General features: G+C 45.4%; 1 protein-coding gene across 1 annotated transcript in view; it reads left to right on the top strand.

The window, feature by feature from the left end:
• Positions 1 to 23,066, top strand: part of TXNRD2 (thioredoxin reductase 2) — a 63,972-nt gene that overhangs the window by 5,867 nt on the left and 35,039 nt on the right. The window contains 9 exon segments of the mRNA XM_033174349.1: positions 1,350 to 1,406; positions 2,820 to 2,964; positions 6,134 to 6,208; positions 6,437 to 6,515; positions 7,064 to 7,126; positions 7,879 to 7,949; positions 17,062 to 17,081; positions 21,118 to 21,188; positions 21,190 to 21,210. Coding sequence (XP_033030240.1) covers positions 1,350 to 1,406; positions 2,820 to 2,964; positions 6,134 to 6,208; positions 6,437 to 6,515; positions 7,064 to 7,126; positions 7,879 to 7,949; positions 17,062 to 17,081; positions 21,118 to 21,188; positions 21,190 to 21,210 — 602 coding nt within the window.

A 23,066-nucleotide genomic window follows, 5' to 3' on the forward strand; every position in this document is an offset into this window, starting at 1 on the left:
CCTAGGTTGCCTTTCCTTTGTGGGGCTGCAGACGACTACTTGTCTGGATTGCTTTTAATGGAGGGCTTGCGACTCCCACTACCCTGACTGGCTTGGGGCTGGGGTGGCAGGTGTTGTCAGAGGAGGAAGAGGGGCAGGAAGACATGGATGGTGCCATAGGCAAAGAGCAGCCTGAGATGGAGGATGGAGGCCCTTTGCCTCTCTGCCCTCTGCTGCACCCCAGAGGTTGCAATTAAGAGTCAAGCAGCGGTAGTGTTTAATGTAGATCACAGGAGCCAAACTGATTCCCTCCTGGTTTTGTTGCACCACAACTCCAAAAATCCCTAACCATTGGCTGTGCTGGCTTGGACTGATGGAAATTATAGCCCAAAACATCTATTGGCTACCTCTGTCCTGATTTATTGCGGAACATCATAATGTGACAGCAAAGTTACTGTCATTGAAATTCAGAATGAAAATAAGGAAACAGCGTCTTGGCCAGCTCTTGGTTATTTAATTTATTGTGTATTACTGTATTCTAAATTTAAGTTATTTGTATTCTAATGGGCTATTGGATATTAAAAAGGTAAAGGGACCCCTGGCCGTTAGGTCCAGTCGCGGACGATTCTGGGGTTGCGGCGCTCATCTTGCTTTACTGGCCGAGGGAACCGACGTACAGCTTCCGGGTCATGTGGCCAGCATGACTAAGCAGCTTCTGGCAAACCAGAGCAGCACATGGAAACGCCGTTTACCTTCCCGCCGGAGTGGTACCTATTTATCTACTTGCACTTTTGACGTGCTTTCGAACTGCTAGGTGGGCAGGAGCTGGGGCCGAACAATGGGAGGTCACCCCGTCACGGGGATTCGAACTGCCGACCTTCCGATCGGCAAGCCCTAGGCGCTATACAAATTAAAAGTGAGAATGAAGTGAAATAAAATCGAATGCGCTGTGATTACAGTAATGTGCGGTGGATGTCGGGTACGGTCGGTGGCAAAACTAAGTCACCAAAGCAACAAAGCATTTTATTTTTGCCAACATTGGCACCCTAATGGTGATTCCTTACTCTTCCCTTTAAAATAACTATGATTTCTTTTTATAGAGCCAGTGTGGTGTGAGAGCCAGTGTGGTGTAGTGGTTAAGAGTGGTAGACTCGTTATCTGGGGAACCGGGTTCACGTCTCCGCTCCTCCACATGCAGCTGCTGGGTGACCTTGGGCTAGTCACACTTCTTTGAAGTCTCTCAGCCCCACTCACCTCACAGAGTGTTTGTTGTGGGGGAGGAAGGGAAAGGAGACTGTTAGCCGCTTTGAGACTCCTTCGGGTAGTGAAAAGCGGGATATCAAATCCAAACTCTTCTTCTTCTTCTGAAGCTTCCCAATTTGGAAAGAAGGTAGCTGTGTTAGATTATGTGGATCCTTCTCCGAAAGGTAAGAAACAATTCAGTCACCACCACCATCATCATGAAATATATTGTTACGGATATGTAGTTTAATCAGTGTTTAGGTTTTAATTCAAACTGGAAATAGCCAGACTCCTGTGTATTTAAGAAAGGGGTTTTGAAAAAGGGTAAAGGACCCCTGACAGTTAAGTCCAGTTGCTCATCTCGCTTTTCTGGCTGAGGGAGCCGACATTTGTCCGCAGACAGTTTTCCCGGGTCATGTGGCCAGCATGACTAAGCTGCTTCTGGCACAATGGAACACCGAAACCAGAGCAGCACGGAAACGCCGTTTCCCTTCCTGTCAGAGTGGTACCTATTTATCTACTTGCACTTTTGGGGGGGGGGCGTGCTTTCAGACTGCTAGGTTGGCAGGAGCTAGGACAGAGCAACGGGCGCTCACCCCGTCGCGAGGATTCGAACCGCCGACTTTCTGATCGGCAAGCCCAAGAGGCTCAGTGGTTTAGACCACAGCGCCACCCGCGTCCCACAAGAAAGGGGTTAGCCTCTGTCAACTCCCTGGAATTAGCATACGTGAAGAGTTAACCCAGGAACGGTTTCATGAGTTATGCCTTGGACATTGTAATCCTGGCAAAATCAACAAGTGTTAATGGAATCGGACAGACATCTTTGTGAGTTGAACCCCGGGGTGGGGGTGGGGGGGGGATAAACAATTAGGGAGTTCAGAGCATCAAAGGATTAGGCATTAACACAACACAGGATCAAAGGAAATAGGCGTGAGAATGCAGGTGTGAGGCCTCTCCTTGAGGTAGAAATGGAAAGCTAAGAAGCTATGGGGTTGGGGTCAGAAGGGGTGTAACCAGGAAGCAGAGAAAAGAACAGCAAGCCTGGGTTGTGCCCTGCAGCACAGGATAGGCTGCAGAGAAAGGATGGTGCTGGGTTTTTGTTGCTGCTGCTATGAAATAAGCTGTCACATCTTGGGGTGCTGCTGCTACGAGCCCCTCCACAAGTAGGCTCAGGTTGGGGGAAAGATTCCTGCATTGCAGGGGGTTGGACTAGATGACCCTTGCGGTCCCTTTCAACTCTACAATTCTATGATTCTACATATTCTTAAATAAGCCATATATGATCAATACGCTATAGCCTCCATCGTGCCTCATTCCCAAAGGTACGCCTGCACCAACTGGAATCTCGTGTAGCGGCTCAGCGAAGATTGGAGTGGCACGTAACAACATGAATCAAAATACAGATTGGTTTTAGGAAGTTTTGACTGTTTTCGAATGATGTTATATTTGCTTTAAGTTGTGTATCTGTTTGCCTCCCTTGGCTCCTTGGGGAGGAAAGGTGAGGCATAAATTCAAATAATAACCATATTTATATATGCCGTTTTAAGGACAGGCTGGGGCACTGAACACATGCGTCCGTTTTTTCTGTTTTTTCGCAGGAACCAAATGGGGTCTTGGTGGAACCTGTGTGAATGTTGGTTGCATTCCTAAGAAGCTGATGCACCAAGCAGCTCTTCTGGGAAGATCTCTCAAAGATGCCCAGCGCTATGGCTGGAATGTATCCTATCCCGTGAATCATGACTGGTAAAATGAATCCCGTTTATCTGCTTTACTGAAGGGATGGGGAGAATTTGTAGTTGTTTGTAAACTACGACTCCCATCATCTCTGATCGCTGGCCTTGCCAGCTGGAAGTGGTGGAATCTGGAGTCTTAACAACACCTGGAGGCCCGCAGATTCCCCATTCCTACTTTATGGTGTTCCACATATATGCGATTAAGGGAACACCACATTTCGTCTGGAATAACTAAGAACTGTGGTCATTTGTTCTGGGATAACAAACCTGGACGCAATCTGTCCAGTACACACAATACTCTGCCTCTTATGCCTCACATCTTGTTCTGCAGAGGCCTGGAGTTCATGGGGATAGGATGTGGGGAGCACTCCTAGACTGACTTAAGTCACATCTGCATTGTACATTTAAAATACTACCATATCATTTTAAACAGGGCTTCCACAAAAGCATCCTGGGAACTGTTGTTTCTTAAGGGCACTGCGGTTTGTTAGGAGACCCCTGTTCTCCTCACAGGGTTACATTACCTGAGTTCCCTGGTTTTTAAACCGCTCTGGGAATTGTAGCTCTGCAAGGGGAAATACAGTTCCTAGGATTATTTCGGGGGAAGTTTGTGACTGCCCAAGTAGTATAACAGTGCTTTAAGTGCATGCTGCAGATGTGGCCTGAATTGAGCGAAAGCTCATCAGGCAGACGCATCAGGCAAATTCACAGCAGGAGGAGTCTAATCAGACCAAGTCAAGTGTACAGAGAGAGAGGCCAGGAAAGTTGGGTTCAGGAAACAGCAGCACAGGTTCAGCACCATGGAAAGCTCCAGGTTCAGCACCATGGAAAGCTCCTAGTGGGTTTGTAGTGCAAGGCCGGGAAACCTCACGACTGGGGCTGAATGTGGCCCTCTGGGAGTTTCTGTCTGGCCCTCAAATAGAGCCATGCCCCTCACTGGCTGTACTTATCATCCAATAAGAAAGCGCTGCATGGACAGAGGCTTTGGTGGCATTCTCCATCCCCCGGGCCCCACACTTGTGCCAAACAGACTCAAATATTTGCATGGAAATTCCGGGTTCTTCTCCTGCTCCATTTCCAGCCTGGCGTCCTTGCCCAGGAGGTGCCTTTATTTATGGTCTTGATTTGCAATCACACCCTAAGTAGTAGCTCACAGCGCTTGCAGATAAATCAAATTGAAAGCCGGTTACTGTGCGGCGTGGTAAAATAAACAGCAGAGTTTTAACGCCGCCTTATATTATCCAGAGCGCTAAAGAATTCGGCTGGAGCTTTGGAAGGGAAGGAGGGGGGATGGAACCAGGGGAGGCACGGAAATCAGCAGTGGGGTGGTGGGGAAGCTCTGGGTTCAATTTCTGAAAAGACAGTGGAGGCTGGTGCCAACTAAGACCAGTGCAGCAGGAAGGAGAGAAAGTCCAGCACAAGGTGGAGACAGGGACAGGTGGAGACAGTGCTAATGACAGGCAGAGCTAACTAATTCTGGTTTTGCTTCCTGCCTGCTCTCTGTTGAGTTTTACAAAGGCAGTACTGAGACTTAGGAGGAGGAAGAGTAGTCAGTGCCATTCTCTGGACTGCTTGAAAGTCAGGAGGCCCTACTGCTTCTGACATTGTTAGGGAGGGACCAGGCTTTTGGGTGGAGAAGGTATCGTGTCTATTATCTAGCATCTGCAGTTCATAGAATCATAGAGTTGGAAGAGACCACAAGGGCCATCCAGTCCAACCCCCTGCCAAGCAGGAAACACCATCAAAGCATTCCTGACAGATGGCTGTCAAGCCTCTGCTTAAAGACCTCCAAAGAAGGAGACTCCACCACACTCCTTGGTAGCAAATTCCACTGCCGAACAGCTCTCACTGTCAGGAAGTTCTTCCTAATGTTTAGGTGGAATCTTCTTTCTTGTAGTTTGAATCCATTGCCCAGTTGAGGCTGGTTAGGTGGCAAAGGATGGAAAAGACCCTTCTGGCTAAGGCCCTGGTGATCTGCTGCCAATAATAATAATAATAATAATAATAATAATAATAATAATAATATATTATTTGTACCCCGCCCATCTGGCTGGGTCTCCCCAGCCACTCTGGGCAGCTTCCAACAAATATTAAAATACATTAAGTAACATGATGCTAGCCGAGATGGACCAAAAGTATAATGTAACCTCATCCGGAAACATGGAAACTGGCCCTTGTGCAAGGGCCATGTGATATTAGTGCACACTTGCAAGCACCTGCTCTCTGAAACTCCCTGCCCATTGATATTAAGGAAAGTGTCTTGGTGGAATGATTTTTCGGCACTGGCTGAAAAGCTTTTCTGTTTAGGCAAGGCTACCCAGCCATTCAATTATGACATGCAATTTTAACAAGTAGGTTCATTATGTGTATTTGTTTTTAAAACTGCTGGTTTTATTTGTACTTTGATAAATTTGTATGCCAATTTGTTTAATGTATTAATTTTATGAGAGTTTTTAAATGAATATTTTATGTTGTTTTATGTAAAGTGCATGGTTGTTGTTGTTTTTAAAAATCAATTAAGCGGTAGATGAATCTATTCAAAGAAAAAATAAATAAGCAGCATATATTCCTGGGTCAGCTGGACACTCTGCTGGGTGGTCCAGGAGGTGATTGTGGTATGGTTCTTGCTGCATGCGCGGCGTCATGTAACGTGACCATGACTGTGAGTGGCGCTTTTGCAACATACTGTGGCCTCCACCCTGCCTTTTCCGCATGCGGTTATGGGAAACTGCAGCCTCATACCTGGCGTTGCTTGGAAATCCTAAGAAACAAACGAAAATCAGTGCCATTTTGAAATCAAAAGCAGTGCAGCTTTGGAAGGCTTTGCCCACCACCTTCATTCAAAATGGCATCCAAACATAGGGCAAAAACCAAAATTTGCTTATGATTTGCTTAAGAGATGCCCTGACACATAGAGAACAGACAGACAAACGTCTTCTCCAAAATATCTAGCAGATGCGCCTTTTCTCTCATTATTCTCTTAAAACAAGGGATAGCTCAGTGGGCAGAGCCTGAAACTCTTAATCTCAGGGTCGTGGGTTCGAGCCCCACGTTGGGTGAAAGATTCCTGCATTCCTGGGCTAGATGATCCTCATGTTCCAGCTCTAGTATTCTGTGATTCTTTGTGGCCTGTTTTGTTTTAAAGCAAATATAACATTCCTATTCTTCTTTCTTCCCAGGTCTGCAATGTCAAAAGCTGTTCAAAACTACGTCAAATCCTTGAACTGGGGCCACAGGGTACAGCTGCAGGATAAGTAAATGCAATTCTTCTTTCTCACGCGGTCAAACTGTTTTTACTTCATAAGTATCATCCATGGTGTTACTACTAATAGACATAATTAGGTAAGGACATGCAACAGATCCAACTGAATCCCAGATCAAGGCAATTCGGATCTACCCAGGAATCGGCTGGATCAGGTTGAGGATCGTGCTGCAAATAGAGTAGCATTGAGGCTACTGTTTTCTTTTTTTCATTATAATAGGAAAGTGAAATACTTAAACTTGAAAGGCAGTTTTGTGGATCCACATACAATTCGTGGGCTGATGAAAGGAGGCAAAGAGGTAAGTTGCTTGGTTATATTGCCTTTGTTTTTAAATAAAATAAAATGCAATAAAATGTAGTTTTAATAGTTTTGCTTATTATTATTATTATTATTATTATTATTATTATTAATACCCCCGCCCATCTGGCTGAGCTTCCCCAGCCACTCTGGGCGGCTTCCAACAAAATATTAAAATACAATAATCCATCAAACATTAAAAGCTTCCCTAAACAGGGCTGCTTTCAGATGTCTTCTAAAAGTCTGGTAGTAGTTGTTCTCTTTGACATCTGGTGGGAGGGCATTCCACAGGGCGGGTGCCACTACCGAGAAGGCCCTCTGCCTGGTTCCCTGTAACTTGGCTTCTCGCAGTGAGGGAACCGCCAGAAGGCCCTCGGAGCTGGACCTCAGTGTCCGGGTAGAATGATGGGGGTGGAGACGCTCCTTCAGATATACTGGACCGAGGCCATACAGTAAAGGATCCTTTTGAATAGTGTACACATGCTTGGGCTTGATGGCAGCTCTTTCCATTAAACTCTCTTCCTGATTTATTTTCATTTTTATCCTCAGACATTGCTCACAGCAGAAAACATAGTCCTTGCCACAGGGGGAAGGCCTAAATATCCCACAAACGTAAGTGTTTTATTTTTTATTTTTTTGTATTAACTAACCCTGGTTGGTGTTGGTGTCAACCGTGGTTAGCGGCAGTACAGCTGTCAAACCACAGTGAAGGGAGCGGGAGATTTGCAACGAGGAGGGGGGAGAAAGCGATCACACCTATACCTAGGCATGCTACGGCAGTGGTGGTAAACACTACACTCTCGGCCCAAGGGCCCGTTGTCTTCTGAGCAAACTTGTGAGGGCCACATTCTGGTGGTTGTTGTTGTTCAGTCGTTCAGTCGTGTCCGACTCTTCGTGACCATGGACCAGAGCACACCAGGCACCCTATCCTCCACTGCCTCCCACAGTTTGGCCAAACTCATGCTAGTCGCTTCGAGAACACTGTCCAACCATCTCATCCTCTGTCGTCCCCTTCTCCTTGTGCCCTCCATCTTTCCCAACACCAGGGTCTTTTCCAGGGAGTCTTCTCTTCTCATGAGGTGGCCAAAGTACTGGAGCCTCAACTTCAGGATCTGTCCTTCCAGTGTGCACTCAGGGCTGGTGGTAGGCAGGGGCAAATTATGGCAGTGTGCCTCTAGGCACCAGTTTCTGGGAATGGGAGGTGGAAAACACCCAGGAGCTGCTCAGGAGCTTCCTATAGGCATTTGGTTGGCCACTGTAAGAGCAGGGCATTGGGCTAGATGGGCCTTTGGCCTGATCCAGCAGGCCTGCTCTTGTCTGCTTATGATGGTTGCATCTTTTTTTTGTTTTGTTCTTTCTCTTAGATCGCCGGAGCACGGGAGTATGGGATTACGAGTGACGATCTCTTTTGGCTGAAAAAGTCTCCTGGGAAAACGTAAGTGTCGCAGATCGAGGCCTCCCACATTTCTTCCCCAGAGCATGGGACGTTTGCAGTGTTCCTGCCTTGAATATCCCAGGGTCAAGAAGGAACGTACAGTGGTACCTCAGTTCTTGAACTTAATTCATTCTGGGAGTCCGGTTCGAAACCGTTCGAAAACCAAGGCACTGCTTCCAATTGGCCATTTGAGAACCAAGGTATCACTGTACAGTGGACCCTCTAGTTACATACCGCCCTGGATACATAACTTTTGGGTTACGAACACGGCAATACACTTCCGGGTTTCGCCCCACGCGCATGCGCAGAAGCGTTCTGTGTGCCATGCACATGCGCAGAAGCGACGCCTCTGCCTATGGACTTTTCGGGTTGCAGACGGACCCCCAGAACAAATTTAATTCGTATCCGGAGGGTCCACTGTATAACATTTTGCTGGCTGAATCTGCTGGGGCACTTGTTTGTCTACGGCAAGCATGGGAACAGGGTATTTGTAAGGGGATAGATTCAGAAAAACCAGGTCAGAAAAAGTGTGGGAGAAAATTCCCATTTCCTTCCTCATCAGCAAGGCTTAAAGAGAATTCTTTTAGATTGGTTCATGGGTGATATCTGGCTCTGTGATGGGTATTTCACTGCCAAATTTTGGGAGGGTGGGAGGCTAGGTCCGTTTTGCCATATGAAGTGGACTTGTGATGGACCATATGTGGTAGACAGTGGATTGAAGGGTTTTAGAAGAAGCTCCAGTAAAGATGCTTTATCTGAGTTTTATCGGTTTCCTTTTCTGTTATGACGGTAGCCCAAAATCGGAAACAGCTAATTTGACCGGAGGAGCGGTATTTTCAGGGTGACTTCTAAATTGTAAAGCCCCACTGTAGATTTCAATCAGTGTTGATGGTGTGCAGTAAGCAGAAGTAATGGCGACAAATTTCTTAAGCAAGCCATACATTCCCTGTTTTGTTGATTTCTCTTTTGCTGGTCGCTTGCCACAAGAGGGCAGCAAGTGCTTTAAGATGCAGACTTGATCACCTACTGTGTTTTGGTTATATAATCCTGGAGTCTCTTCTCCATACATCTGTTGTGTCTTCCATCGGAGTTGGCGGCAGAGGAGGAGGAGGGGAAGAATACAATTTGCTTTGTTGCTAATGTTGATAACCTGGCGAGTTCAAAGGGCTTGAAAACCGCTGAAGTTCGAAGCGCGGGGGTGGTGGTGGTGGTGGAAGGAATTATCGTTATCACTGCTTTTTTTCTGGGAGGGCCCCTAAACATTTTGTGAATCTTCTGTACAGGTCGTGTACAGAAGTGGGTGTTCCGGTTTTCGAACGTTCTTTTGGAAGCCGAACGTCCGGCGGGGCTTCCGGAGCTTCCGATTGGCTGCAGGAGCTTCCTGCAGCCAATCGTAAGCCGCGCTTTGGTTTCCAAACGTTTTGGAAGTCGAACGGACTTCTGGAACAGATTCCGTTCAGCTTCCAAGGTACGACTGGCACTTTTATCCATTTGCTGTCTTTATTTTCCCCGATTTGAACTATAAAATAGTGATTTTCTTGAGTCAAAATGAGAGTACCCCTAAACATCTTTTTGGGAAAGGGAAAAAAAGCACTGATCATTATCATAAAATCATAGAGTTGGAAAGGAACGCTGAGGACCATCCAGTTCAGACACCCCCAAAACTCTGTGCTGCAGCTGTTTTGGGATTACAACTCCCATCATCCCTAGCTAACAGGTCCAGTGGTCAGGGATGATGGGAATTGTAGTCCCAAAATAGCTGGAAGGCCGAGTTTGGGGGTGCCTCATCTAGTTCAACCCTGTGCAGTGCAGGAACAGGCGGGGATCAAACTTGCAACCTTGGCATGATCATTACCATGCTCTAACCAACTGAGCTATCCAGTTGGTTGGATTGAGTAGATTTCACCAGCAGCTGATCAGGCCTTATTCTTTATCTGTTCCATTTTTAGTCTGCCTTTTCCTCCCATGAGCTCAAGCTGGTAAACATGGTTCTCTTTCTCCTTACTTAATTCCAACAACAGCCCTGCTGTGCTCAGAGACCTGTGCAAAGTATGCAAGTATGCAAAAAAAAAAGTATGCAAAGCCCTGAATGACTTGGGATTAATTTACTCGCGAGATTGTCTTAACCCGTATATCCCAACTTGACCGCATCGATCTGTGGAATTGGCACTGCTACAAGTGCCATGCTAATAACCTGTTCCATATTTGTAAGAAAACTACGTACCTTTCAGGGTGGCAGCACCTTGACTTTGGAACTCTCTGCCTCTTGATGTCAGGCAGGTGCCTTCGCTGTACTCTTTTTGGTGTCTGAAAAACACAAACAACACATTTCAAACAAGCCTCCCAGGGATATGTAGAATACTGATGTGTGTTTTAATCTGTTTCGTTGTTGATCGCTGATTTTGATTTTTTTTAAAAATTAGTTGTTTTTAACTGTTTTCTTGATAATTTTATCCTTTATAGTAAACCCCTTTAGGTTTTTTGGGGGGTTGCCGTTTTTACAATCTGAGCATGTAAATTTTCACGGGTGGGGGGAACAAATTGAAAAGAAGGGACATGGGTTAGCAGAGATCCATTGATTTCGATGGGTCTGCTTAAAGTCGAACGTAATTGGATGCCATTTTTTGCATGGTTCCATTCATCCTCGCCAGGTAAACGGAACGGCGGCCTTTTGATAGTGCTGAAAGCGAGATAAACTGAATCCGCAGTCGCTTGCAGTATATCAGTCACCTCTTGGATTTTGGGAGCGTGATTTATGCGAGGAAATTGTGAGTGTGTGTGTGTGTATGCGTGTGTGTTTTTTAAAAAAGAAGAAGCCAAAAAAAAGCTAAACACGAGATTTATCCCTGTGAGATGTTTCTCTGTAAATGTGGCTTTTGTCCAGTGCAAGTTGTAACAGTGTAATGCGGGAGTCCTGTGTTTATACGTTGCATTCCTAAGCTTTAGTCAAAATAAGCCTTGAGGCCTACAGTAGCATTTCTGTACTTTATCAGACTGTGTTACGGCAGACGGAGAGGAGAGCATCGGCAACAATTTGTTTCTGTCAAACGAATTGCCGTAGAAATGTTCCCATGATTCAGTTTAATGCCTTGACATTGAAAACAATAACAACCTCCCAGCTTTTCTTCGCTTTGCATCTATGTGCTCGCCTCTGTTTTAACCTCTGTTATATATATAAAAAACTATATATGAGCTATACAGTCGGCAGCACAGGGGAGCCTCTGCCAAGCTGCTGCCTTCCAAGTTGTTTTCTTTTGTTATTTAATATATTTATATACTGCCTTTCCCCCAAGTTGGGGTTCAAGGCAGTTTACAACATTTAAAACAACATTGTATAATGCAGAGTAATAAAACAAACAAGTAGCTTAGATCCTGCAGGAGAGCTGGTAGGTAGGTAGGTATGTAGGTTTATTTCGGCCATATGGCCCATATCACATCGCAAAACACATTCATCATAATACACACAGAGTAAAACAATTTAACAAATTTAAACAATACAGTACAAAACCAATTTTAAAACACCCATTTATACCCTTCCATCTAAGTCACACTGAGATCTGAGTAGTCCAACTGAACTAGTTTTTTATTAAATAAAAATCTGTTAAAATTAATTTATCACCTATTTTATCGCCCCAATAATAGGTCTTAATTATTTTCTGCATTGTCATAAATGGGAAGAGAAATAGCACATTAGTCAAATGGGAAGAGAACCATTCCTCTTCTTTGTAAATAGCACATAGTCAAAAACCTAGCGGCCATATGGGTTCTATTCGGTTCCTCGTCATTTAATAAGTAAATTAATTTAGCATCCTGAGTTCCATCTTGAAGGAGAGCTGGTAGAGCATGAGAATCTTAATCCCAAAGTTGTGGGTTCAAGCCCCCATTGGGCAAAAAGTTTCCTGCATTTATTATTATTTGTATAATAATAATATAATAATAATTATTATTATTATTATTATTATTATATCATCCCACCATCTGGCTGGGTTGCCGCAGCCACTCTGGGCGGCTTCCAACACACACACAAATAATAAAAATCAAACTTTAATACTAACAATCAGGTCCTATATATGAAAATGTCACAAGAACTTTAAAATAAACAACTTCTATCAAATGAAGCAATATTCAATCATCCATTAGAAATCCCTAGTAAACAATAAAATTAAACACCAGCAAAATAATAATTTAAACAGTTTACACTCGTCAGTTACAATAAAGATAACTATAATCTATAATCAATAAAATGGCAGCAAATCGCAGTGCATAAAATGCCGCAAAACGTACAAAACCTTGCAAAAGGATCAAACTGAGAAACAAGGAGACACAGCTCTTTAAAAAAAAAAAAAAAGTATCGCTGAACTCCTTTCTTCCCAGCTGCTTCTGCTGTTCTCAAAAGTCATGGACTGGGAAAGGTTTCTGGGGCTGGACGAAAGGCAAGGCAGGTGGGAAAGGCATTGCCTGCAAAAAGTCTCTCTCTCCTCTCACTTCAGGGAGTTGAACTAGATAACTCTTGTGGTCCCTTTCAACTATGATTCTAGAAAAAGGCGCTGAAAATACAACTACAGTGGTACCCGCGTTACGTACTTAATCTGTTTCCGGGTTACAGTGCGTAACCCGAAAAGGACGTAACCCGAACAAATTCGTCTGCGCATGCACAGACCGGAAAAAAACAGCGAAAAAATGCTCTGCGCATGCGCAAATTGCACACGTCGGGTTGCGCTTCCAGGTTAGCGGAGTTCGTAACCGAAAAGAAAGCAACCCGGAGCGTACGTCACCCGAGGTACGACTGTACCGGCCTCACAAGGCCATGGTTCAGATCCGTAGTGCAACTGGATTTGGAGTCCAGCGTACAGTTCTGGCCACCTCGCCTCAAAAGGGATATTGCAGAGTTGGAAGAGGTTCAGAAAAGGGCAGCCCAAAAAAAAAATGACCTGTGAGGAAAGGTTGCAGCATTTGGGACTTTCTAGCTTAGAGAAAAAGTGAGTAACAGGCAGCAAGACAGAATTTTGCGCGTGGCGCTCAGAAAGTGGACAGAGAAAAAAGTTCGCCTCCCTCACTCCTAACGCTAGAACTTGTGGAGCCGTTGGAGGATTCAGGGTAGGGAAAAGGAACGACTACCTCACAAGCGCATAGTTTAATGCGGAATCATTCCCACAGGAGGCAGTGATGCCCACCCACTGGGACGGCTTTAAAAAAAGGATTACTGTAGACAAATTCACGAGGGAAAAAGTACTACTACTACTGCTGCTATTATTATTTATTATTATTATTATTATTATTATTATTATTATTATTATATTATTAAGTTCTACACCATCCTTTATCCCAAGATCACAGGGCAATTTGCAATACGAAAACATAAAAATGCATATCATAATAACAAACAAAAACGGCAGTAACGCCCCCAACACAGTTTAAAAGTCTATTGATGGTTTAATGGTTTAATGGCCTGGGAGAAGAGGAATGTTTCTGCCTGGCGCCTAAAGATTATGTGACAAAGGCTATGCTCTGCCTCTACAGTTGGAGGCAGCAGTGCGTCTGAATACTGCAGGGGGTGGAAAGGACTCTTGTGCTCAAATCCTGCTTGCATCTGCTTGGATGCTATGAGAACAGGATGCTGGACTAGTGGGCCATTGGCCTGATCCAGCAGGCTCTCCTTACATGGATAAAAATCTGCCCCGTTTCCCACGTGCAAATGGGCACACCCTTAACACTAAGTAATGTTTTAAGTTGGTGACTTGCAAGAGAGCAGAAAAAGCGTCACGCTTCTTCATTTTGATTCGTTGACTGCCGCCCTCCACTCGCCAGCACCATCTGTCCCTTTGCCAACCGCCCTTCCTGCACAGCTAACCAACCCCCTTCCTTTTACACTCACAGACCCACCCCTGCTTGCCTGTTGGCAGTCAGGCAAACTGAAGCGTGACGACAGCCTTGCGTTTTTATGTATATAGGAAGATACGCTCTTATAACGGGGGAAGAAACATCAGCAGCAGATGTTAACAGTAAAAGCATTCTGTCAATCCCGATTTAAGAATACAAATTAACGTAGGCAAATCCATATGTCCCATTAGGTGTCCAATGAGATTGGATTTAGCTATGCGTTCAGATGTAAGAAGGGCAGTGAGAACTTCCGCTCAATGAATCACAGATGGTGGGTGTTTCTCTTCCCACCCTTCCTGGACCTTTACAACCACAAGGGCTCGCAGGGTCCCACTTTCCTTGCTCATCTGTTAGCCCCCCACCCACCCCCCCCCAGGAATACCATTTTAAGAGCGCCTGAACATCCGCAAAGTGTCACGCTCTTGTCTGTCTCCATTGTGGAAGCCAAATCTCAGGTCTGATCCTCCTGAGCCCCGTCTATTCTCAGAAGCCGAATCGTGGTTTACGAGAGCCGGACAGTTGCAAACCCGCCCTGTCTGTGCGGGAGCCGTAAGATAATATCTCTAGGCGCATTCCTGTCACTCCACCCCTCGTGGCGGGGCGGAGGGTGGGTGACTCTCGGCGGGGCACCCACGGCATTATTTGAAGAGCCTGCTTTTCTCTTGAGGTGGAATTATATTATTAGTACCTCTTGGGGATTAGCTCTGACATGGCTATTATCTGCTCTAGCATTGCCTTATCCTTTTGAAAGGGCCAATGTGGAGGGCCACCCACACGTTAGTTTGCCTTGCTGAGGAGTTGCTGTCTTAATGTACAATATTTGCACATTCTTTCCATCTCTACCTCTCTCCCGAGTTGCAATCTGCCCACAGATTATCCCCATTAATTTCCCCCTCCTCCTTTTTTTGAGTTTTCCTCTTTCCTGCCTTTTCACAAACAGCTCGGTTTTTCATAAGGAGCCCCTCCCACATCACAACCAAAACCACTGTCTTCTTTCCCCTCCATCATTTATTTATTTTTCTAAAATGGTTTTGTAGTGAAAGGCTTTGGATTTTTTTCCTGTTAAGAAATGTGGGGAAACCTGGCTGGCAAACTGTTTTATTTCCACTTCGATCGAGGAGGCAGAAAGGATTTGGGTATAGCAGCAACCCGTCTGATTGGCCAGTTGGATGAATTGGTTAAGAAGGAACGTGCAGTGGTGCCTCGCAAGACGAAATTAATTCGTTCTGCGAGTGCTGTCGTATAGCGAAAATTTCGTCTTGCGAAGCACCAACGGGGGAAGAGCGGTTTGACGGGGGGGGGGGATTCGTCTTGCGAGGCAAGCCCATAGGAAAATTCATCTTGCGAGTCAGCCTTTCGCTAGCGAATGCCTTTCGTCTAGCGAGTTTTTCGTCTAGCGAGGCATTCGTCTAGCGAGGTACCACTGTAGAAGAAAGATAGGAAGCTTCATTACACCGGGTCAGACCATTGTAAGAGACCAAATGTGCCTGGTATCACATTGTGCACACACATATTAAAAAGGAACAAAAAACTGCCCCCCCACCCTACTTTCTGCCCTGGCCAGTCCAAACTGACATGGCTTGGAATGTGTTGGAGAACATCTGCCAATCCGCTCCTGCCCAGAATTGCTCTGTCCTCCCTGTGCAAATCTTACACAGTTGAACAGTGTAGCTCTATACATTGGTGCCTCGGGTTCCGCTAACCCAGAAATAACGCTTCAGGTTAAGAACTTTGCTTCAGGATAAGAGCAGAAAGCGGCAGCGGGGAGGCCCCATTAGCTAAAGTGGTGCTTCAGGTTAAGAACATTTTCAGGTTAAGAACGGACCTCCAGAATGAATTAAGTTCTTAACCCGAGGTACCACTGTATCTCTGTCCTTTGACCAAGTCCCATTAAGTTCATTGGCCCTTGCATCCCAATTCAGCGTCTGTAATGTTGCAGACATGATTGTCTAATGCAGGGGTCAGCAAACTTTTTCAGCAGGGGGCCAGTCCACTGTCCCTCAGACCTTGTGGGGGCCGGAGTATAATTTAGGCCTATATTATTATTTACTAGTACAGTTCCCTATTACCCCACTTGCTACTAAAGTGGTACCTCTAGATGCGAACAGGATCGCATCCTAAGCAGTCCGCAACCTGCAGCGCCGCTTCTGTGTGCACACGGGTTGTGATCCGGCGCATCTGTGCATGCGCGTGACATCATTTGACACGTCTGCGCATGCGCGACCCTGCGAACCCGGAAGTAATCCGTTCCGGTACTTCCTGGTTCGGCGCGTTCGTAACCCACGCCATTCGCAACCCGCAACAAACGCAACACGAGGTATGACTGTATAATACTATATATAATATATAATATTTCTTCTTAATTATATTTCAGTTCAACAATTACTTTGATAAAATACATATTTTCTTATGTGCAAATGGCTTTAGATACCTATTAGGTCCATAAATTGACCATATAGGATATATTCAACACAAAAAACAGTGGCAATTTGTTGTTGACAAAGGACAGCTGGACATATAAAGGGCCCCATTACCTTCGGTAGTTTAGGGCCTCGTCATACCTTAATCTGGCCCTGATCGAGTGATATCTTAACAAGGGTTAAGGTAGAGGTGGATCTTAACCCTTGTCTCACAGAGAAGGCAGTGCTCACGTGTGCTCACGTGTGCATTTGCTTTCCAGGATTTCTTTTCAACCCACGTTGCTGAGAAATCTTGTCTGAATCACTTTCTCACTTAGAACGTCAGTGCTGTTGATGGCCTATTCCAAAATACAACTACAACAACAACCAAAATCTTCGCCAGTATGAAGGGGCTGTAGGCGTGCTTAGGATTGCAGCTTGGCCGTGCAATTCTGTGCATATTTACTCAGAAGCTAGTCCCACCGTGTTCGATGCAGCTTACTTCCCACAAAGTGCTTTTTGGGGTTCGCAGCCTAAACGTTTTTCGATCACTGGAGGTACTTTGGGAGCGTCATGTAATGTCTAGCTGTTTTAACTTTTCAAAACGCGCACTCCAGTTGTTAAGCTCTGTGTATGTTTTGTTTTTGAAAAGCTGTTTTTTTCTCTATCGCTGCCCGCCTGTGAAACCTGACACATGTCGAGGACCGCGTCTTTCTGTGCAATTTACCTGTAATTGTGCCACACTGTGCTCCGGAAAATAATTTGTTTTGGTTACAGCAATATGCCCCATCTCATTCCACTTCTCTTTTCTTCCCCTGCTTCGCATTGAACAGGTTGGTTGTCGGAGCCAGCTGTATCTTTTGTAAATAAATGCTGTAATGATTTATTACATCACGTGACAGATTTGCATTTCCTGTGAAGGTTCAATAGTCTCAAGTGTTTAAATCCATGGTTTAATTGTCACGGGGGCCCCTTAGCAGCCAGCAACCATAGTCTGGTTAACCACTTTTATCTTATTCATTGAGTTTGTTCCATGACAAATCACCGTACCTTTACAATATCTGTGCTACTGACCCTCTAACTTTGGGGTTGTTGAACTATAGACAACAAATCGGGTCTACTAGACCCAGCATTTTAAAGCCATGTGGGCTAAAGTTGCTTCTGGGGCTCCTCCAGGATTAGGGACCTTGAAACTTAAGGTTCATTACTTTCATAGCCCCAGTTCCCCTTGGCTGTTGGGTGGTGAGTTCAACCCCGATGGGTTAACTGTGCAACTGAGACTGGTGACTGGGAGTAGCCACTGGGACCATATAACCCTCGTCCTAAAGGATCTACACTGGCTTCCAATATGTTTTCAAGCACAATTCAAAGTGTTGGTGCTGACTTTTAAAGCCCTAAATGGCCTCAGCCCAGTATACCTGAAGGAGCATCTCCACCGCCATCGTTCAGCCCGGACACTGAGGTCCAGCTCTGAGGGTCTTCTGGTGGTTCCCTCACTGCAAGAAGTGAGGTTACAGGGAACCAGGCAGAGGGCCTTTTCGGTAGTGGCTCCTGCCCTTCAGATGTCAAGGAAATAAACAACTATCTGACTTCTAGAAGACATCTGAAGGCAGCCCTGTTTAGGGAAGTTTTTAATGTTTGATGTTTTATTATGTTTTTATACAGGTGAAACTCGAAAAATTAGAATATCGTGAAAAGGTTCATTTCTTTCAGTAATTCAACTTAAAAGGTGAAACTAATATATGAGATAGACTCATGACATGCAGAGCGAGATATGTCAAGCCTTTATTTGTTACAATTGTGATGATTACGGCATACAGCAGATGAGAACCCCAAATTAACAATCTCTCAACTTTGGGGTTCTCATCTGCTGTATGCCGTAATCATCACAATTGTAACAAATAAAGGCTTGACATATTTCGCTCTGCATGTCATGAGTCTATCTCATATATAAACTCCAGTAGCTAATGAAGACAATTGCTTACATAAACAAACTTTTCCATGAAAAGATTTTATGAAATCACCCATCCCCACCACCCTTCTGAGTAATACCCCTCCGCACTCTCTCACTGTATATAAGGGTCTGGTGACTTCTGTTCCAGTGTATCTGAAGAAGTGTGCATGCACATGAAAGTTCATACCAAGAACAAACTTAGTTGGTCTCTAAGGTGCTACTGGAAGGAATTTTTTTTATTTTGTTTTGACTATGGCAGACCAACATGGCTACCTACCTGTAACTTCACAAATAAGTCATACGCATAGGATTCTCTGAATCCCTGGACTTCCCTCCACCCCTCCATGGTTTCCATAATTATTCTTTTCAAAAATAGACTGGAAAGAGAAGTTGCTGAATTGCAACTAATCGCCAAACTTAAAACCATGGAGAGACCTGGTCTGAACAAAGAGATTGGATTCTTATCTCATTATACATGACAAAGCTATCTTTAGCCATATCACCCCTTGCTTTTTCCTGTAAGACCAATTGCAGTCGTTAACAGTCGTCAAACGATTTCCCACACCTATCAGCCAATCCCCCATTCCCACCACCCTTCTGAGTAATACCCCTCCCCACTCTCTCACTATATATAAGGGTCTGGTGGTGACTTCCGTTTCAGTGTATCTGAAGAAGTGTGCATGCACACGAAAGCTCATACCAAGAACAAACTTAGTTGGTCTCTAAGGTGCTACTGGAAGGATTTTTTTTATTTTTATTTTTATTTTTTTGACTATGGCAGACCAACATGGCTACCTACCTGTAACTGGAACTTTTCCATGAAATTCTAATTTTCGAGTTTCTTTTTTTTTTTTTTTTTATAAGATTTTTATTATTTTCCAATAAACAAGAGAAACACATAACATAACATAAACACCAACATTAACACAATAAAAAACACATTACATAAATACAATCAACAAAAAAAACAATTAAAAAAAACCAAAACCAATACATACCTAAACTGGAACACCAATCTTTCTCTTACTACTTAACAAAATCTAGTTTCTGATCTTCTAAAGGGACCTCCCCGCTTTCCCTCCTCTGCCTTCAATACTAATATACTTTGGTAACATCCATTTTTAACATTACAATTCATTATCCAACCTTTTATAATATCATAAAAACTTAACATCTTATAGTATCATGAAATAATTCTTAAATCAATCTTATATCTTTTCACTTAAGCTGGCTGCTATTAATCAGTTACATATCTCTTCACTAATCAAAATTCCCAAAATCGTAACATCAAAATCTTAAAACTTAACATCAAAATCCTAAAATCTTAACACACTATCTCAGGGTACCATAAATCCATCCTAATTCCAATTTTATCATTTTCACCCTATTCCCCTTCTCACCATTTTTCTGCTCTCTCCCATGCCCCCCCACCATTCATCTTTACATTTCCCTCTGTTGTCCTGGTTCAGTATCATCTTAAAAATTTATAAATCTCCTCCTTGGGCGCCTCAAGAGGCACCAGCTCTCCTCTCCCCGCAACTCACATTTCGCAATTTTGGTTTCCTTCCACTTGTGTCTTCAAAAAATCTTCTCAGCTTCATCTCTGGACTCCCACTCCAGAGACTGAATCTCGTAGCTCCAGTCAAAACATCAGCCCTATGTTTCTCACTACACCAGGGCCGTCCATTTACCTGGGGTTGCTGAATCAATTCGTCCCATTTCTCCAGCACCTCCCCCAATTCCCTGAAGAAGTCTGCTTCCAAATTATCAAAATTTTCCCAGATCTGGCTGGTCTCTCCTGCTCCACAACAAATTTCTTTGAAATTACGACCTAACCAGTCCATTTTCCGATTCACAAACTCCAATTGCAGAAGGATTGTTCTTTGTCCTGGGTAATACCCGGATCTAGAATCAGTTTAAAGCGAAAGCAAGCATGGTTGGAGAAAACAAAGGGTGGTCAAATGTCAGTAATTTCCATCCTGCGTATTAGTTTTCCAGCGCCATTTTCCTGAGACAGGGTGCCAAAATTAATTCCAAAAGCCACAGAAGAGATATTTCCAAAATCTTCAATCCTCAAATTGGATTTAATCCATCTTCTCTGTCAAAGTGCTTCGTAGCAACATTGTGTCTAGTAATGCAGCTGCAGCCGCTTGGAGCTTAATTACCTCCTCTGCACAACAAAGGAGAGGGACGGGCTTCCTTTTAAACATCCCTCCCGGTTGTCAATTATTCAAATGTAAATCCAATTAGTCCACACTTACAACAGCCGGGGTTCTTCTTTTTTCTTTGAAGTTAGCAGAAAAGCTTGGTGCTCAGGTCTGGCAGAATTGCTGCTTTGATCTCCCGGGGGGGGGGTGCATCCGCCTCTCCAGTCCCGTGTCGGTAGCTCCGCTCGCTTGATTTTCCCCCCTTACGAGGGTCAATCAGAGCAGAGACGGCACGTCTGGGACCCCACGAGGGCCGCGGTCCACGGGACGCTCTTCCCGTGGCTTTAAGGGGCCCTTGGCGCAGACAAGGAGACCCCTAAAACCCCCCGGGGACTGGAACTGACTCAGCTCCGCTCCGCCATTATCCGGCACCAAACCGGAAGCCAAATTCTAATTTTTCGAGTTTCACCTGTATGTGTTGGAAGCCGCCCAGAGTGCCTGGGGATACCCAGCCAGGTGGGCAAGGTATTATTATTATTATGAGTACATATACCACAGCGAGCTCTCCTCCACAGAAAGAAGCTTCGCCAGCCTTGTGCTTTGTGCTTTGCCCTGCCCTGTGGTTCTCAGACACCCAACAACCAGCAGGATGATAGGTGCTTGAGAGGCACTGCGCTGGGCGGGACCAAAAGACAAAACATGGCTGCCTTACGTCTTGCTGTTGCAGTTCTTGTCCATTTGCCCTCTCAAAATACTCAAGCTGTTTTCCTTGAGCCGCAACCCTCCAGATGTTTCCCTCGAATGTGCTGGCTTTCTCACTGGCCTCGGACTGAACGCGACAGTTATGATGAGGAGCATCCCCACTCCGAGGATTTGACCAGGTAGTTGTTTGCTGTTTTTCGGGCGGCCCGACTCTGGCTTCTAGGTTTCACTGGCAGGTGGTTTCCAAGCTCCTTCGCTGCTTTCTCCCTGAGTCTACACGGTGTGGGGCTTGGCTGTCAGATATCAGAAGAGGACTCCTGCTCATGGTTCATCGGGTAAAGGTAAAAAAGGTCAAGGACCCCTGGACAGTTAAGTCCAGTCAAAGGTGATTGTGGGGTTGTGGCATTCATCTCTCTTTCAGGCCGAGGGAGCCAGCGTTTGTCCACAGACAGCTTTCCAGGTCATGTGGCCAGCAGGACTAAACCGCTTCTGGCGCAACGGGACACCGTGACAGAAACCAGAGTGCATGGAAATGCCGTTTACCTCCCCCCCCCCCCACAGTGGTACCTATTTATCTACTTGCACTGTTGTGCTTTCAAACTGTTAGGTTGGCAGGACCTGGGACAGAGCAACGGCAGCTCACCCCGGTCACAGGGATTCAAACCGCTGACCTTCTGATCGGCAAGCCCAAGAGGTCAGCGTTTTAGACCACAGCACCACCCGCTGCATGTGTATAGCAGTTTTGAAGGAGTGAGGAACTGCAGGCAATGTCTGGAAGGTGGGAGATGATAGATAGATCGTGGGGATTCGAACCGCCAACCTTCTGATCGCAAGCCCAAGAGGCTCAGTCGTTTAGACCACAGCTCCACCCATGTCCCTATTCACGGTCATCAAGCCCAGTGCTGTCACTCCGGACCATAGCTGTCAACTTTCCCCTTTTTCCAGGAAATTCCCTTATTCCAGCGCTATTTCCCACTGCAAAAAAGGGAAGGTTGACAGCTATGCTCCGGACAGATCACCATCTTTAGGCAGTAATCTTTCTCCAAGGGCCCCCAGCCGATCCCCCCCGCCCCGAGCTCTTAAGAGCATTAGGTGAACCTTGCTGGGTGAAACCAAAGCCCACCTAGTCCACCATCCTGTTCTCACAGTGGCCAACCAGATGTCCACAGAGAGCCTGCAAGAAGGACCTGAACACAAGAATGCACTCCCCAGTTGTGATTCTCACCAACTGGCATTCAGAGGCGTGCTATTTCCGATGGTGGAGATAAAACATAGCCGCAGGAGCTTTTTTTTTTATAAAGAAACTGGTTATTCCAGACATTAGACCTGAGACTTTTTGCCTGAAAACAAGGGCGATGAACCTCTATTTTTCTATGAAGGGCCATTGACCCATGGGATAAAATCAATGCAGGGTTGCAAGCAGCAGAGCCAAAATCTAAACTGGGCAGAGTTTACAACAAGGGTCGGCAAACGTTTTAAGCAGGGGGCCGGTCCACCGTCCCTCAGACCTTGTGGGGGGCCGGACTATATTTTTTTGGGGGGAAATATGAACAAATTCCTATGCCCCACAAATAACCCAGAGATGCATTTTAAATAAAGGACACATTCTGCTCATGTAAAAACACGCTGATTCCCGGGCCGCATTTAGAAGGCGATTGGGCCGCACCCAGCACCCAGGCCTTAGTTTGGGGACACCTGGTTTACAACATTTCAGAATTGTATAGCTCTTCCCCTTCACATTTCCCATCCCATCCTTCCCTTTCTGTGCAACCCCATCCATCTTTTTCTCTCTCTCTCCCCACCCCCTTCTCCCTCTGTGACACCCCATCTTCAAGGACCACAAAAGTTGGGCAGTGGGCCACATGTAACCCACGGTCCACAGTTTTTCCCACTAGGTCTGGGCAGTATGACAATACATCACCCAGGACTGGTTTGAGGGCCAGAGAGTGATGGTGCCCAGAGCTATATTGCAGGTGAGACTTGCTTATGCCTTACCCTCCTCCGGCGGCCTCCTGCTGCCGAGTGCTGGCGGTGG

Source organism: Lacerta agilis, chromosome 17, assembly GCF_009819535.1.
Source record: "Lacerta agilis isolate rLacAgi1 chromosome 17, rLacAgi1.pri, whole genome shotgun sequence".
In the NCBI taxonomy this organism is placed as follows: Eukaryota; Metazoa; Chordata; class Lepidosauria; order Squamata; family Lacertidae; genus Lacerta; species Lacerta agilis.